This window comes from Takifugu flavidus, chromosome 5 (genome assembly GCF_003711565.1).
Source record: "Takifugu flavidus isolate HTHZ2018 chromosome 5, ASM371156v2, whole genome shotgun sequence".
In the NCBI taxonomy this organism is placed as follows: Eukaryota; Metazoa; Chordata; class Actinopteri; order Tetraodontiformes; family Tetraodontidae; genus Takifugu; species Takifugu flavidus.
The window spans coordinates 17,122,705-17,141,656 of record NC_079524.1 but is presented as its reverse complement, the minus strand read 5'-3'; the positions used below and the strand labels follow the sequence as shown (position 1 = coordinate 17,141,656).

At 45.2% G+C, this 18,952-nt stretch overlaps 1 protein-coding gene across 1 annotated transcript in view; it reads left to right on the top strand.

The window, feature by feature from the left end:
* The window catches only part of LOC130525977 (uncharacterized), a 242,442-nt gene that overhangs the window by 132,297 nt on the left and 91,193 nt on the right, over window positions 1-18,952 (top strand). The window contains 2 exon segments of the mRNA XM_057033300.1: window positions 1,137-1,310; window positions 1,616-1,789. Coding sequence (XP_056889280.1) covers window positions 1,137-1,310; window positions 1,616-1,789 — 348 coding nt within the window.

Here is an 18,952-nt window from a genome sequence, read left to right as displayed (position 1 = left end):
CAGTGGTCATTCCTTCAATTCTTTATCTCCATTGCAGCGTCCATAAATTAAAACAACAACAATTCATCCAGAAATGTTCAACACTGGCTGGATATAAGTTCAAAGGTCAATCCAGACAAACCAACATAAGGCAGGAATAATAGGAGCCACAAGTTAACTGACTATCATGAAATTACTGTCATGTCATTAAATCACTTTTGTTTGTTTGTATACATCGTATTCAAACAACAGAAAAACACATTTTAACTAATGACTCGTGACTATTTTGCTTCATTTGTTCAACGTAAAAACAGCCGGCCTCGTTGGTTTAAATGGGTGTTTTAGGTCTTTGTGGCGGTTCCGTTTGGAGCCTTTATGTGACCCACAAAGTTGTTTGACCCTTTCCACACCCGTTAGGTGGCAACTTCATCACTAGCAACAAAAGGTGCAGTGAAAATGATTTGAAGGGAAACAGGCAGATAGAACAGAAGCTGAGGGCAATCGATGCAACCAGAGACTCTGATGTCATCGATCGGATCGCTGAATTAAGACTTGACGCACCATCGTACAAATTGGATGAAATGCAAAATATCCAAAGAGCCGATAGACAGATAAAAAGATACACGTTTCTTTAAACCATTTGCTATAATCGTTTTAAATATTGAGTAATTATGAGCTGTTCTAAAATAAGACAAATGTTGAGAATAATTCAGTTGCATTTCAGATCTGATGGTCGTTCAAACTGTTGCTCTACGGTGTTGAATTTAGCTTTTCCAGGAAATGAGCTACATTTGTGTTGAGGTAGATTCTCAGATAAGTTGATTAGAAATCCCAAAGTTTGACTCACTATTTTTGTTTCATACACAACAGACTGTCTGGTAGTTTTCTTTCAAAGAGTCATTGGGAAGTTGTGGCCTCAGCAATGACGTCAAACCCTTCTCATCTACGGGAGCTGGACTTAATCAACAACCAAAGCCTGACAGATGCCGACGTAGAGTTACTGTCTTCTGCAATGATGCATCCAAACTGCAGACTGGAGACGCTCAGGTCAGGAGGCCTCTGTTGGTCTTTTCTAAATTTCTTTACATTTTCTGCTTTTCTCTTCATTTTCAGATTTAGAAATGTGTTTTTATTTGCCCCGTTTATTCCTTTTCCAGACTGAGTGACTGCAGTTTATCAGAGATCAGCTGTGACTCTCTGGCCTCGGCGCTGAGGTCCAATCCCTCCCATCTGAGGGTTCTGGACCTGAGTGAGAACCAGCTGAAGGATCCAGCAGTGAAGCAGCTCTGTGGTTTTCTCCAGGATCCTCTCTGTGAGCTGGAGACTCTCAGGTCAGCTTCCTTTTATCTTCGACATAACAACTAAACAATAAAAGGCTTCAAGATAAACTCCACTGACTTTTGGAGAAGAGAAGTGTAGTATGAATTTAAATGAGCCATTGAAAGTCAATTTTATAGATACTTTTTAACTATGTTGTTGCTGTAATATCCCAGTTTATCAGTGGGGGGGGCAGAGCTCTCCTGACTCCAAGGGCCCTGATTAAATAATATAATAAAATGAAATAATGTTTTTGAGCAAGTGTAATATGACTTTTCCTCCAATAAGAGATCATTTCTTGCCATGATTCCTTATCCAGACTGAGTGACTGCAGTTTATCAGAGATCAGCTGTGACTCTCTGGCCTCGGCGCTGAGGTCCAATCCCTCCCATCTGAGGGTTCTGGACCTGAGTTGGAACCAGCTGCAGGATCCAGCAGTGAAGCTGCTCTGTGGTTTTCTCCAGGATCCTCTCTGTGAGCTGGAGACTCTCAGGTCAGTCAGAGATGATCCAGTACTTTCCCAGGTGTAACTAGTTAGACAATAAATGTTTCCATGTTTGATCTTTGTTATAAACGTAGTGTTACAGTTCTCAGAAAAAAGACCACACAGGACAGATTTGCAGTATTAAATTGGTTGTGGAAATCTGCCCCATGTGAGGACGGTCATCAATGACTAGAAAGGAAGTATCAGTTGTAGATTTGTCTTGTTTTATTTTAGGCTGGCCACAAAACCGCCCAAACATTCAGACCAATCAAAAATGGTTCTTCCTGTCTTTTAAAGATCAGAAGGAAAACTAGCAAACCCAAAAAGAAAGCTGCTGCAGTGTGCCATGCCCCTTCTCTACTGAGAAAAGCCATCCCAAAAAAGAGAAAAGCCCAAGTGTGAAGTGAGCACCCTGTTAAACCTTGGTACCGAAAGCCTGCAGTCATTCTCATCTTAGGTGGCTTCATTCCAGCCAGAAGCCCAAACCTGCCTCCCTCTTAAAGGGGCAGCAGGTCAGTCCAACCACAGAAACCTTCATGAAGATCTGAAGCTTTCAGCATCCACAATTGTTGCACCTCACTTCCATTGGAGTCCAAATCAGAAGTCAACAAGTTGATTCTACACCGATTCTACACGATGCAATCATTTAAAAAGGTTTCCATCCATAAGTTTTCACACATTTTTAGATAAATCTGTTTATTCATCGCCTCCTTCTTTTGTAATGGTCTTTAAAGAAAATGACCTTATTTGAGTTTTTCTCCTCACAAATATGACTTTCTATGAACGATGCAATAAATGCAGCTTGCAGTCTAAGACAATATGGAAGTATGTGTATATAATAGTAGTGGAAGTAGCTCATAAAATAATACATTTGCTCTTCTCATCGAATCTTTCTATGTTATTAAAGAAAAACCTGCTCTTAGTCAACATCTAAGACATCAGCCAAAAATCCTAATTTTCTACAATATAATATAAAACAGTAGAGAAGACTCTTTCTGCAGAGACACTGGTGGCAGGAATGCAGAAGTATCACCTGCTCAACTTGGAAGGTGGAGCAGAAACCACCAGCTGAGAAGGTCCTCAGCGAGAGGAAGTGGTGGAGAACCATGAAACTTGCTAAGCTCCACCTCAGCTCCAGAGACGGGCTGAGCTGGAGCTGTGGCACCAGGTATCACCCAGAAGAGCCTCCAACAAACAAGCTCTTCTCTTGGGAGGAGAGGGCTTTGAATCTCATGTGCTTGTCTCTAGTAGGTGGCAGCTGCACCTTTTCCTGAGGTCCTTGTTGATGCCCTGAGGGGAATTGATGCTCCTGCAATGTTTTCTGGCAGCATTGAGCTTGCAGTGGGGCAATCAAACACACTGTGGGGGGGCTCTCTTTCCTTCTCTCATCTGGAGAACAAGTGACACCAGCTGCCAATCATTGTTGGAGAAATGTGCAGTCAGGGGAACGATGCGTCCAGACTATAGCCACCCTTCCAGCATCCAGCAGTGTCTAAAACCTTTGATTTGGTTTCACCAGAGAGTGTAGGGATTGCAGGGTCGCTGCAGCATCGCCCACAAGCTATCAGGAGTGGGTCGCTTTGTCCCAACTCCTGACAAGAGTTGAGTGCTATTGAGAAATGTGGAAGGTATTTTGACCTACACACACTTTACATACGCTGTAGATCTTGTCCAACCGCCCTGAAAGAACCCAAAATACGAACATACGGCAGATAAGCCGGTGCAGGACCAGAGGTTTGTTGCTTGTAAGCTGTGTTTTGCTCTGGTACATGTTGATTTTTATTTGTCTTCTCTCAAAATAATTGTTATTTTAGCCTAAGAGGCTGCAGGTTATCAGAGACCAGCTGTGATTCTGTGGCCTCAGCTCTGAAGTCCAACCTCTCCCATCTGAGGGTTCTGGACCTGAGCCACAACACGTTGAAGGATTCAGGAGTGAAGCAGCTCTGTTCTGGACTGGAGAGTCCAAACTGTAAACTGGAGAGGCTCAGGTCAGTCTTCATTTTTCTACCTATATACCAGCTGCTAAGATGGTGAAGTGAGGCTGTTCTCAACACTGCTGTGATGCACCACATTAAAAAATTCCTTGTAATATCGTGAATTCAGGTCTGACCCAACTAAGAACTAACGTAGGTTTAGTACTGACGCAGATAACATGCAGACCTGCACCGTATAACCTCATCCTGCATTTTTCAGATTAAACTACTGCAGCTTATCAGAGATCAGCTGTGACTCTCTGGCCTCGGCGCTGAGGTCCAATCCCTCCCATCTCAGAGAACTCGACCTGAGTCAGAACCAGCTGCAGGATTCAGGAGTGAAGCTGCTCTGTGGTTTTCTCCACTTTCCAAACTGCCGACTGGAAACTCTGAGGTAAACACCATTCTCAAAAATGTCCATTATTCCATCCGAGGGTACTCACACTTTCTGAGTGTGTGTGTTGTGCCCAGTTCCTTCAGGAGGGAGGGCCACACGGTGACCACTTATTCATGATAAATTGATTTAAGGACAATGAAAAAGCCCACAGATGGTAACCAAAATTAGACAAAACTAGGTGAGGGTGCCTGGTAGACACCAGCCAACGAGGAGGGAGATGGTGAGGGAGACAGGAAGTCATCTAAGACAGGTTGTGCCTTTAAAAATGAGCCCAGGTGAGATGGATCTCCATGAAGAGATGGGAGGGAAAGAGGTGGGAGAACCTAGGAAGAGTGAGGGCCAGAACAATATATATTCTCCTTTGGAACAGTGCAAACCTGAGAGGTTGGAATTGTGGTAATTACATATTACTATCATTTTTTAACCTGTAACTAAATTAAATATTTACAGGTCATGCCTTTGATTAACCTTTCAGATTAATACTGGTTTCACTTATAACCTTATAAAAGTTTCCCTTCTTTATTTAGATTAAGGGACTGCAGCTTATCAGAGATCAGCTGTGGCTCTCTGGCCTTGGCGCTGAGGTCCAATCCCTCCCATCTCAGAGAACTGGACCTGGGTCAGAACCAGCTGAAGGGTTCAGGAGTGAAGCTGCTGTCTGCTCTCGTAGAGAATCCACACTATGGGCTGGAGACATTGACACATTTCTGGTTGTAGCCAGTCAACTCCCGCTCATCTGCTGCATCACTCACTGACCACTGGTGAAGAGCATCTGTGGAAACATCTGCCGTCTACTCCCTCCATAGATGAAAAATTCAGTTTTTAAAAAGCGCTGGTGGACTTTCAGGAGATCAGTCGATGGTCGACAAAGCAGAAGCAGCTTCGCCTTGAAGTTAAATTAGTTCCTGGTATCACACAATGCTTCTTTATAAAGTTCTAAATGGCTCCTCGGCCACTCTTATAAGCATGGAAACATTCTCTTAATTGTCTCTTCAAATGTCTGTATTATACGTTACTATTTTACATCATGCCTTCAGAATCTTTAGGGTTTAGTATTTACTGTCTCTGTGACATGGAGCATTGGAATATTTCAGCTGCAGCCAGCAAAAACCCATCAGAATGACGGCTATCGGTGGGAACCGCAGGTCATTTGACTTTAGTCAATCTGGTAAATGTTATAGGATTTATTGCAATTGTTGGATTGCAATACCTGTCGTGTGTCTCTGCTAATCCGCGTGTTCTTTAAATGAAGACTTCAAGTAAACAAATGCCAATTTCACAATGTATTTAGCAAAAAGAACCAATTCAAGATACAAATATACAGAGCTCTGGGCCAGTTCATAACCCTAGCAACAACAGAATCAATGTCAGGGCATGAAGTCTGACAACCTAACTATCCCTCGACCCAGTCCTTTATAGAAAGACATATGTAAATTATTGATGCTAATTCAGTCCAATCCAGTCCTTCTTCTTGGGTGACCTCATCTTCTTCTTCCAGCCTCCTTTGGTGTTGGTGCGGTCCTTCTTCTCCATTATCTTCCCCAGATGTCCAGGTCCGAGGTCATATTCCTGCCAAGGAACTTATCAACACCAGTAAACTATGCTGTCATATTTTACAATGGGGGTCTACCACTTTCCGTCTGACTGTCTCCTCCTGGCCCCAACCGTCCAAACAACATTCATGTCAAGGAAGGGTCAACTGACTTGCTTATGTTTATTCCTACTAAAGATTATATACTATCCCTAACTTCTAAACTAACTGTAACAGAAAACAAAAACATATAGTATAACACATGCTAACAAGATAAAAGATGCTAACAAGATATAATAATTCTCTTCACAATCTAATAAAAACTATGAATAAAGAAATAGGAAATAGGAAATAAAAAGAAGCAAAATGACCAAATAAAATTCCCATGAATAGTGTAAATGTAAAGATGTCAAGAATGGAATATCAGCTTAAATTTAATCAAACATAAAGTGAAAAGGCCTTCTTTAAGTTTACTGCAAAAATAAACACTAAATCAAGAGCGACACGCGCCAAAAACGTCTCATTCTCTCTTCTGTCTCCACTCATTCTTTTATATTCTCTTAAGATAATAGGGACGGGGTCGTGTGATAACAAAACAAGCTAATTGGGGACTATATTTTTGTTGCAAGAACTTTGGCTCTTCAGAAGTTTCTATGTTGGCTTCCACAGATTGTGCATCCACTAAAAACTCAGTGTTTTTGAGGAACTACCAGGAGTGGCTGGAGTGGAGGCCAATGACGCTATAGCTACATATAGGTACATATAGATCACCGTTATCCTCAACCCAAAAGACCACCAGTTGGCGCAGCAATACTAAAGATAGGAGGTTGTGGTCGTTGCGCAGACGCGGAGTGATATCACGCACAAACGTGCCCTATGTTCTATATACCGTATGTTCGCGACCAAAGGGCGCACCGTATTAAAAGGTGCAGCCTCAGTTACGGGTGCTATTTCTGTATTTAACACATACATCAGGCGCACCGGATTATAGGGCGCGGGCATGGTAAAACATACCGCTACGATAGCTTAAAACATGCATGCTAGCGCGTATTTAGCAATGTATGTAGCAGTTTTGTGAAAGCCGGCAAGTCAAAAAGCATTTACAGATTTTGTCTGTGTAGATTTTCAATCATCCAGGCCATAGTTATCCAGGGTAGTTTTCTGTGTCAACTGGACGGTTTTTTATTCTCTTTTGAAGACGTTTCACCTTCTGTCCAGAAGGCTTCTTCAGTTCTGAAGGCCACCGCAGTATCAGGGGCCCCGTCCAGGTTGGAGAAGATTTAAGACTTAAGTGCGCCATGTGTTGGTGAAATTACGGTACCTCCGCTAAAAGCCAATCAGATTGCGTGAATTCCCAATTATTCTGATTAGAGCAACTCTCTCCCAAGTAGAACGTTCATGAGTATGACATTTAAAATGACAATATTACTTAAACTTGCAGCACAGACCAGTTCTTTGCTCCGACTGGGCCGTTAGTACTGACGGCACAACTGTCCAGTCAGCTGTTGAGTGTCGGGTACTGAATTCACTCTTGACCAGGTAGGACATAATTAACACAGTGACGTGGGGAGGGGGGGCAGGTGAGGCAGTGCCTCATCTGACCAAAAAAGAAATTGTACAAAAATAAAGATTAATATTTTCCACTGATGTAAAATGCATTTGGAGTATGACTACACATTTCTGCCATTTTATTAAGTAAAACATGTTTTCCCGATCAAATCCAGGGCAGAAACCCCGGGTGAGGCAGGGGAGAATTGTGCCTCACCTCTGACTGCACGATCCAATACAAACTGGGTTGCATGACGTGTGCCATATTGCTAATATGAACTTTACAGAAATAGTTATACACCATGACTTTCTGCAGTCTGTCATGCCTGTTGGGGTCCAGGGTGGTGTCTGTTTTTTTCCTCCAGGGGGCGTAGGGGAGCTTCATTGCCTACAGCTGGCACTGTAGGCAGGTGCACCTGTGGGCGAGTGCCACCTGGCTGCCTACTTAAGGAGGGAGCGCCTGCCCATCGGGGCTGGAGTGTTTTGTTGTCTCTGTTGCTGCCGTTCTGCTGGACCGGTGAGCGTGCTGCGCCCGGTTCCTGGGTTCTCTACAGTCCCGGAGGACTGCTTCTGGTTTGAGGACTCTCCGTTGGACCCCATGAAGTGCGGATCCTACTCGCTACCTGCAGTCCAGGACTGTTTGTCTTTGTGTTGCCCCCCGAAATAAAACTCATTTGGACCTTCTTACCACCGTGCTCTGGTCTGCTCTCGGGTCCTCTCTAAAATCCATATTGTAACAATGTCTTTTGCTGACCGCCCAATAAAGTGCAGAGAAAAGTCCGCAGGTGAGGCAGGCAGTTGTCGCCGAAATCCTCAGAAGTGTACTCAGACAGGCGCACGAACAAAGTTCACCACAAGTTGAGACCAGACTTGGAAGACTTTTCCCCTGGCCAGGGGGGAGTGGCGCTCCGATCAGACACGAACTCTGCCGCGTCGTCCCGGAGACTCTCCTCCTCCTCCCCAGCGTTGTCTCTTTTATTAAAACAGGCATGATTACACAGCAGGAGGCGTATCTTCGTTACACAGACTGCATCAGCTACATTTCTCACACAGGCAGGGGAACGTTTATGCTCGCCGAGTCACATTGCTCATGTTTTGACCATATTGGAGCGGTTCTCAGCCTACGCACAGGTGCACGGGCCTGAGGGCCCTAACCTAAGCAGATATCACACATTATTGTTTGGTCCTCCTTCTTACTAACACGCTCACATACACATCCGTTCCCACACTCCACTTCCCCACATTTGAATCCTTCTCGTATTACCTACGAAACTACTCTACTTTTATTAAAATAGCAATAACATAAAATGCAATTCGTGATATTTCACAACACAGTACTCGGCCTCACCTCAAGGGGGCGCACGCAGGCTGACAGGTGCTTTCACGCTGGTGCTTTAATAGGCAAACTTTATTAAAATTTATTGAAGCACCAGAATTTGTTTGAAAAATAACAGAAATTGTTACTGTTGGTCAAAATTAAATTTGTGCTGCACACATCTCTGCATTTTAATTTGTTTACAGTATAAATGAATTTCTTAAAACACAAGATGGAGCTCTATCCATAGCTATAAAAGAAAGTTCTTTATAGGACAAATATGGTCCTGTGTATATGTTTGTGCTGATTTGTGAGTGTAATTGAAAGAGGAATGCTGATGGGATATGAAGCATTATCAGGAGTTGTATGCTGCTGGAAAAATGGTGAAATAAGATGCTTTTTTCAGTTCTTAAATCGTAAATCTGACTCTTGAGGAGTCAGAGCCTCACCAGCCATTAACCTCACCGCACGTCACTGGAGCAGATGATCAACTCAGCAACATGATCCGACACACCAACACGATGTCTGGAGGCTTCAGGTCAAAGGGACACCAGGAGACGACTGTTGCTTCTCCACTGAAAAATGATGTTTAAAGGCTTAAAACGGCGCCATCAGACAATCACAGTCCATGAAAACTGACCTCAACCATCAAAAGGACCTGGAGAATCAGCACACAGGTCCAGCTTCAGAAGGTTTGAGGCTTCCCATCATGTCGTACAGGGAAGCCAGATCCAGATACTTGATGTTCAGTGACTTGGACACCTGAGGGAGGTCTCCAGAAGTTCTACTGAGGAATGAAAGAGTGGACGGGTCAGTTTTAGTCTCTTTATAAGCAGCTGGTTTATTGGGGAAGCTGCTGATGATAAAGGCTGATCAGTTACGTTAGCTAAAGAAGGTCTGTAACTTCAGATCACATTCAGGATTAACACTGTAAAAACATGAGAGTTTGTGGAAAAGGATCCTTTTGATGTGTTTCAATGACCAATATTGTTTGTGTATTTGGTGTCATATTTTACAAATGTTCAGTTACGTTCTGTGAACGCTGGTGCTGAAGTCATTATTTTTCTCTCAATGAAAACATTTAATGTAGAAAATACAGACAATGATGCACCTAGAGATAAAAATAATCATAAAGGGGAAAAATACCTTCGATAATAGAAAAATATATTAAAAGGATAATGATGTATATAATGAATGCTGGACTTTTACTCCTCCCTCAACGAGGAGAACGTTCCACACCTGCTCAGAAGATTCTCGTCCTCTTTGGGTCTAACTACGTATGTATGTGAATGGACATTCTCAGTGATGAAGTCCAACAGATCCAAACACAGGTGATCCCTCTGACTCCCTCTGCAGGTGGATCACTCACTTCCTGATGGATCGGAGGCAGTATGTGCGGCTGGGGAAGACTGTCTCGGACTCTGTCACCATCAGCACTGGATCACCCCAGGGCTGTGTCCTTCCCCCCCTCCTCTTCTCCCTGTACACTAACTGCTGCACCTCAAGCCACCAGTCTGTCAAGCTGATCAAGTTTGCGGATGACACCACCCTCATCGGGCTCATCTCCAATGGCGATGAGACTGCCTACAGGAGGGAGGTGGATCGACCGGTGTCCTGGTGCGGACACAACAACCTGCAGCTGAACGCTCAGAAAACAGTGGAGATGATTGTGGACTTCAGGAAAGTCACAGCCCCTTTGCCCCCCCTTGCCCTCATGGACTCCCCCATCACCATCGCGGACTCCTTCCGCTTCCTGGGCACCACCATCACCCGGGACCTTAAGTGGGAGCCAACCATCAGCTCCCTCATCAAGAAGGCACAGCAAAGGATGTTCTTCTTACGGAAGCTGAGGAAGCTCAAACTGCCTCCCAGGATGTTGGCGCAGTTTTATACGGCCATCATCGAGTCCATCCTCCCCTCCTCCATCACCGTGTGCTATGCTGGTGCCACCGCCAGGGACAGACTAAGGCTGCAGCGCGTCGTGCGTGCTGCCGAGAAGGTGATCGGCTGCAGGCTTCCATCCATCCAGGACCTGTATATCTCCAGGACCCGGAGGTGTGCAGGTCGGGTCACGGCCGACCCTTCCCACCCTGGTCACGGACTGTTTTCCCCCCTCCCCTCAGGCAGGAGACTACGGTCCATTCGGACCAGAACCTCCCGCTACATGAACAGCTTCTTCCCCTCTGCCATCAGGCTGCTGAACACCAAGTGACTTAGCACTTAAGACCATGTACAGCAGCCAGTCGGACTCACGAACAATACATTACTCCTGCATTGACCTGCACTGTGGACTTCTAACCTTAACTGCTGCTCTTGCACATTATAGGAATAACATTACCTATTCCTTACTATATATATGTTGCACACTTGGCTACAATAATTGAATGTCCAGGCGTGCATGGGTGGGTTCTTTTTATAACTTTAATCTAGCGGTCAATACAGTCACACAACGTGGAGCCTACCATCCTGTCTAATGCTTCACCCCCGGTCTTCTCGAAAAATCTGCGCGCTCTTTTTCCCCCGAAGACCCCGAAGCTGCCCCAAAAATGCCTGCGTGAGCCTCACTCATTTTAACCACCAGCAACACACTAAAACATTACATGCAAAATAACAAAAATTAAATAAATTAAATATGAGAATGGGGGGGTCCATGTCCCTATGCATGCCAGGCATTATGGGTCCCACACTCTCCCCTCCAATATAAATGTCGTCTCGACATTCCGAGTTTCCCAGAGGTCGTAGTCCTCAACTGATGAGTTCTGGAGGCAGATTATTGGGAGTCAGTCTGTAGAAGATTCCTTCTGTATAGCAACAGTTCATAACATGACATGCATCTCCCTCTTCATGCCATGAGGAAGCAACAGACATCACTGGCCAGGTGACATCTGAAATGCTACTCCACCATTTGTGTAGGATCTGAATCTTTGACTGAAAGGTAATAACCATACTTCTGCCCATAACCCATTTAAACCCACATTTACACTGTAGGCATAACCTACTTCTCAGTGTCCTTATATGTTTGCGGTCTACTTCCTGGTACTAATCTCATGAACTGAAAGTGAATAAACCTCTTACAAAACTCAGAGTTTTTACTTAACTTGAAAACCTTCCTGTGAACTCACTTCTCTTCTTACTTTGTCACAACAATGAACTCAACATGTGACTATGAACTTGTCTTCACACCTGCACATCAACTTTTACAACATCATTCATCCCCACGTGTGACAGATGGTTGACCTAATGTTTTGTAAGTGAGTGTCTTAGGTGGCTGTCTGTGTCGTAAAGGATATTTTCTTGTGGGAGCTGGCTGCAACTCAGGGTCCCTCTCGTCCGCTTCATCAGCTGACACCCTCTCTTCAGAGTTCATCTCGTCTGCTTCATCAGAAGACTCAACCTGCTCAGCCTCTGCATCTCCCCTGTCCTCCACCTCTGACTCCATTTTAATGTCATCCTCTCTGTCCAGCTGTTCACCTCCCTCGTCTTGTTCCGGTTGTCTCTCAGCTGCTTGGGGCTGGAATTCCTCAGCACTAGCTCTCAGCTGACTCCTGACACAGTCACACGGCTCTCTCGGATGTGTGGTGATAAATCTCCAGTTGTTTTCATCATCTGAACTGCTCTCAGACTCTCCGTCGTTCTGCACTTCCTGACGTCGTCTTCTTTTGACTGTGTTCGACTTTGTCTTTGCCTTTCTTCTTTCAAACTTGTCTTCTTCCATGGGCAGGAAGTCACAGGGCAATAACAAGTTCCTGTGAAGAACTCTAGTCCTACCCACTCCTTTCTCTGGTCTCACAACATACACAGGACTATCTTTGTGCTTTCTCTCGATCACAATATGAACTTTTTCCTCCCAGTAAGATCTGAGTTTTCCTGGTCCTCCTCTGTCCCTGACGTTTCTCACCAGCACTCGACACCCTGGCTGAAGCTCAACTCCATGTGTTTTCTTGTCATACAACTTCTTTGCTCTACTTTGGTGACTCTGAGCGGTCTGTGATGCTATCCTGTATGCCTCTTGCATCCGACTTCTCCATTTGCTGGCATAGTCACTGTGAGATGCGCTCTGGTCACTTGGAGTCAGACCGAACATGATGTCAACAGGTAGTCGGGGGTTTCTCCCATACAGAAGGTAGTATGGAGCGTATCCTGTCGCTTCACTGCGTGTACAGTTGTATGCGTGCACCACTTTGGCTAAGGAGCTCTTCCAATCTGCCTTTGCTTCGTCTGACAGAGTTCTTAGCATGGACAGCAGTGTTCTATTCAATCTCTCAGCCTGACCGTTTCCTGCTGCATGGTAAGGTGTTGTGTGGGAGCCTTGGATGCCACTGTATTCTTCGAGCTTAGAGAACAGCTTATTCTCAAACTCCCTACCTTGATCATGGTGCAGTTTCGAAGGAAAGCCGAACTTGAGTACAAAGTCTCCAAAGATCTTCTCAGCCGCTGTCTTTGCTGACTTGTTGGTGCAAGCATACGCCTGGGCAAAGCGAGTGAAATGGTCTACTACCACCAAAATATACTCATACCCTCCCTTACAGCTCTCCAGATGCAGGTAGTCAATTGACACCATTTCAAATGGGTATGTGGTCACTATACTAACCAGCGGTGCTCTGGTTGGCTTGTTTGGGCGTTTCCGTTTCAAGCAGCTACACACTTTGGTCACATAATGGTCCACGTCTCTCTGCATGTGCGGCCAGTAAAATCGATCACGGATCAGATTCAGTGTTCGCTCAACTCCGAGGTGTCCCATCTCCTCATGCAACTCTTTGTAAATCAGTGGATGGAATACTTTGGGTAATACTAGTTGATTTCTGGTCACCGATTTTCTGTACAGGATGCCATCTTTGTTAACATACAGTTTGGTCTTCTCTCTTATGAGAGCGGAAATGCTGTCTCGCCTGTCTCTCAGACGTGGCCACTGTCCTTTGATGACGAACTCTCTCACCTTTCCAATGACAGGGTCCTCTTCTTGTGCTTTTTTTAGTGTCTCAATGCTGATCTCTTTCACTGGTGAGGCTACTCTTTCACATTCTACATCAGTACTTGCTGCAGTGATTGTGGCTGGACACATCCAGGGCTCACGCTCATAAAAATCTAGTTGGAGTGTCTGCGTGACTGTTGTGATTACCTCTGGCTCCATTTCCTGTGAGCAGGTTTCCATGTACTGCTCCATATCCAGCGGCATACGTGATAAGCCATCAGCGTCTCCATTCGCTTTCCCCGGCCTGTACTTGATGGAAAAGTTAAAGTCTGCTAACTCAGCAATCCACCTGTGAGTCGTGGCGTTTAGCTTCGCTGTTGTGAGGACGTAGGTTAAAGGATTATTATCGGTGTAGACAGTGAATGAAGGCGCATAGTAAAGATACTCCCGAAATCTTTCACAGATGGCCCACTTCATGGCCAAAAACTCCACTTTCCAGAGTGGAGATGGTAGTTCTTTTCTGGAGCTGTTAGTGTCCTTGAGCCATAACCGATAACAACCAACCTGCCTCGTTGTCTCTGGTACAGTACTGCGCCGAGTCCCTCCTGTGAGGCATCACAGTGAAGCACAAAGGGCTCTTCAAAATCGGGGTAACCCAGGAGCGGTGGACTCAGCAGGTACTCCAAAAGCTGGCAAAGCACTTCTTGGTGTTTTTCTGTCCAGATGATTCGCTGGCTTGAGGGTGACTGATCTGACTTTTTCTGCTTTCCCCTGCTCCTGTTTACTTTTGACTCTTTGACTTTACTACCTGGGGTCTTATCAGTGGACAGCAGGCTGTACAAAGGCTTTGCAATGCGTGAGAAGTTAGGAATGTATTGGCGGTAGTAGGACAGGAATCCCAACATCTTCCTCAGGTCTCCAACTGTCTCAGGTTTGCGACCTTTGAGTGCTTGCACAGGTGCTATCTCAGCTGGGTCCATGCAGTAGCCATCTCCTGATACAATCTTCCCAAGAAATTTCACCTGGTCTCTAAACACTTCACACTTCTTAGCTGTTAGCTTTACTCCGTGTGCCTGATAACGACGTAGCACCTCCCTCATGTCATTTAGATGCTCCTCGAAGGTTTTACTGTGGACGAGGTTGTCATCTAAATACGGCTGTGAGGACACGTCTCTCAGACCTGTGAGGCATTCCTCCATGCTGCGCTGGAACTCTGCTGGGGCTGAGGACAGGCCGAAGGGAATCCGGACCCACTCGTACAAACCCCATGGTGTTATAAAAGCTGTGAGTGGTCTGCTACTTTCCTCCAGGAAACCCTGGTGGTATGCCTTGCCCTGGTCCAGCACTGAAAACCACACACTTCCGCTCAAGCTGTTCAGCAGGTCTTGTACTCGAGGGATGGGGTGTCGGTCAGGAATGGATTTCTGGTTTAGCTCCCTGTAATCCACACATAAACGTAGACTTCCATCCTTCTTACGTACACAGACAATCGGTGAAGAGTATGAAGACCTGGATTTTCTAATCCATCCTCTATTCAGCAGGTCCTCCAGATATTCCTTCACCTCTTTGTGCAGCGGTTTTGGAACTGAGGTGTAGGTGCGTCGCACAGGAGTCGTGTCACTCAGTCTGATTTTCAGCTGCAGAGATGGAATGCACCCAACATCGTTCTCATCCTTTGAGAATGCATTACACTCTTCTCGTAGCATCTTTTTCACTTTCTGTTGCTGACCTGGTAACAGATGATCAATTGGTACTGGAGGATCCCATGACTCATGTTTCTGTGTGTCCTGCTGTCTTTGATCCTCTTCCTGACTCTCAACACGACGAGCTTTACTGTCTGTCTTTTCACCTGTACTCGCTGTGTCAGTGGTGTTCTCATTGGTGCAGGCTGGCCTTACATCAGCCTGGTAGATCGACTTGACTTGCTGGACATGACCCAGAATGGTGCGAGGTGTTAGGAGGATGTTATAGTTACTATCATTAGTGACAGGGATTGCAACTTTGGACCAGTTTCCTTTAGACAGGCAGATAACAGTCTCTGGAATGGTCAGACCTTCAGGCCATTTTTGGATCTCGTCTGGCTCAAACAAGACTTCCTGTTTTGTTGAAAGGGGACCAGTCCTTACACTACAGTTGATTTCTCTTGTCTGCCCTGCTGGAATTACTGTCTTTTGTCCTCCCACTTTCACCACACCCTCCTTGTCATGCTTGTCGTGGCTCTGCACCAGCTGAATCAGCATGTTTGTCTTCTTACAGTCGATGGAGAAAGCATCACTCACAACAGCAGGTGTAACTTCTGGGTGCTGCTCCATCCCATTCTTCACGATGAGCTCAATGACATTATAGCCAATAATTGGTGGCTCTGCTACCCCTGGCTCGTTGGAGACTAGGACTGGCACATGTAGCTCTGGCCGTGGACCTCTGTTTGACCCTAGCTCAAATGTCAGTTCAACCCAGCCTGCAAAAGGTATGGGTGTCTGGTTTGCAGCTCTACCAACAAGAGTTCATTCTCATCTCATTTTTTTCAATGGGGCCTTAAGCTTAGCTTGACGATGTTGTAGGGAGAGATGGCTGGCATAAGTGGCACTCACCGTCTGTCGGGCCTCCCGACCCCTCTCAAGCTCCGCCTCCAGCTGCCTGATGCGGTCACATAGAAGTCCGTGCACCCGGTCATCTGTTCCTGGTTGGCTCGATGTTGATGGTGTCTGGGGCCCGGCAGTCTGCATTGTCACCCTCATGCTGTCAGATCTCTCTACCAATCTTTGTCTTCTACAGCCTCTAGAAAAATGCCCTGACTGTCCACACTTGAAACAGTGTCCACACTGGTCACCTAATCCTTGCTCTTTACACACCCCACATCCTCTCTTAGCACTTGTTTTAGTTTGGTGGGCAGGTCCCTTGGGGTTAGCTAAGCTTTTCCTGATTTCAGCCATTTCTTCTCTAAGCAACTTGACTGTCTCATAAAGCTCAGATTCTCCCTCTTTAGCTAAAACAGGTGCTTTACGGCTTTTAGGCTTCATAACTTCAGCTGATTGCTCTCGATTTCCGACTCTAGCCTCAGCTACATCCTGACACTGACTATCTCTCATGTCTGTTCGTAGCTCATTCACTTTTGGCACTTTGCCAGTGATGTTCTTTCTCTGCTTGGACTGTCTCTCTGACTCAACACTAGCTGCTTCGTTCATCTTGTCAATGAGTACCTCATCCGTCACTGTCAGGTCATCAAGAAAGGGTTTAAGCTGGAACTTAATGTGGTCACTTAATAATCCAGTACTAACTGACCTCAAGAATTTCTTCTGAATAAGCTCAGGACTATACTGTTCATCTGACCCGACCTCTCTTGAAGCGAGCAAAAGTCTCTCTTTTAACTCAATGGCTCTAAACAGGAAGTTTTGGGGTGACTCACGACTGTCCTGTGTCATGTTGACTAGTCGGTGATACAAGTCTTGAACTGTCCTCTTTGAAGTGTCCCTTTAGTATGGTCTTTAACTGGGTAAGGGTGAGGTCACTTTTTATTTCAAGCATATCTCGAATAGCCAAACCTGGGCTGATTGACTTGACCACCGCCTCCACAACTTCAGCCTCGCTGTGTCCCCTACTAAGGCCTCTGTCAATCTGATGCATAAGGTTTGTGTACGAGAGCCGGTCTTTCTGCCCCCTTTCCCCTATCTGACCACAAATCTTGAAATCTTTCCTTATTGTCACTTCTGGGAGTCTGTTCACAGCTGCAGGTGGCACAACTTGTGGAGCTGGTGGTAGGTTCGGTGATGCACTTTTCACTCTCTCACTCAACCTCCTCACTTCATCTTGCAGAGCTTGACTGTTCTTCTGTAGCTGTGAATACTTCTCTGCTAGGCTCATTTCTGTTGCCATTTGCTGGATATCTTGTTCTGTGTTCTCTGCATTTTCATCTGTCTCTGTGTCTTCATCAGTTTCTTTAATCTGTTCCACTGATTTTAATATGTTCTTGAGAAAATACAAAGCAACATCCTCCTCTTCTGTATTAATAGTACTGTCCAAAGACTCTATGATCCGACTGATTAACGCCCGTCTTGTTGTGACATTTCCACATGAGATCTTGGCCAAGACACACACCTCTTTCAGCTGATCCAGTTGCAGCAGCCATAGTCTCCGTGACACTGTGTCTGCCAGCTCCTCAAGATCCTGCATGTCGGAGGCCGCCGCGCCTCCGAAGGTGTGCGTTCCCGTCGTCATCACTCCAAGCTCTCTGTGCGCGTTCTCGTCACACTTAACTCGACGTTAATTAATTCCAATATTTGTTGCACACTTGGCTACAATAATTGAATGTCCAGGCGTGCATGGGTGGGTTCTTTTTATAACTTTAATCTAGCGGTCAATACAGTCACACAACGTGGAGCCTACCGTCCTGTCTAATGCTTCACCCCGGTCTTCTCGAAAAATCTGCGCGCTCTTTTTCCCCCGAAGACCCCGAAGCTGCCCCAAAAATGCCTGCGTGAGCCTCACTCATTTTAACCACCAGCAACACACTAAAACATTACATGCAAAATAACAAAAATTAAATAAATTAAATATGAGAATGGGGGGGTCCATGTCCCTATGCATGCCAGGCATTATGGGTCCCACACTTATACAGTATATACAGTAATGTTTTATCTTATTTATCTATTCTAGTGTTTATTGTCTTCCTATGTTGAATGTTGCAGCGTCACACCGAGACAAATTTCTGGCTTGTTAATACTGTGTACTACATGGACAATGGCAAAAATAAATCTGATTCTGATTCTGATTCCATCACTGATGACCACCTCTCAGCTGTCCTTCAGTCACCTCAGACATTCAGCCAGCTTTTAATACCTTTGTTCAAGCCCAGAACGCACTGGATTATTCCCACTGAAGATGGAAAAGCAGGTGGAAAACATGAGTTATTGTTAACTGTACTGGTGTATGACTATAGCGCATTACTGGACCACTATAAACTTGTTGTTTGTGGTTTTTCCTTCTTTGTTGACATTAACACGTTAAAAATAAATTGCACTGGTTCAGCAGTTGATCTTGTTTTCTTATTTGACCTATACGACACCAATTTCACAAAGTTAAACATACATTTTTACAGAATAGTTTTATCCTTCTGATTACCAGCACCAGCTATTCAAAATATCTAATGTAGTGGGTTTTAAAATGAACTGAATGATGTCTGCCTTGTCTCTCCTCTACCTGTCCTCCCCCTTCTCCTCCTCTCTCCCTACCCAGCATCAGCAGGAGGGTCCCCCCCCCCCCCCCCCCCCATATGAGCCTGGTCCTGCTCAAGGTTTCTTCCTGTTAAAGGGGAGATTTTCCTGTTGATTGTTAGGGATCAGGCCCTGGGATTCTGCATAGCACCAAGTTTGACTACAACAGACATTACAAATAAAGATGATTTGATTTGATTTAAAAATAAAAGAACTGCGCCTGAAAATGAAGCAGAAGCAATAAAAACCCAACACCAGCAAAGCTTTCGAAGAATCTCAGATATTG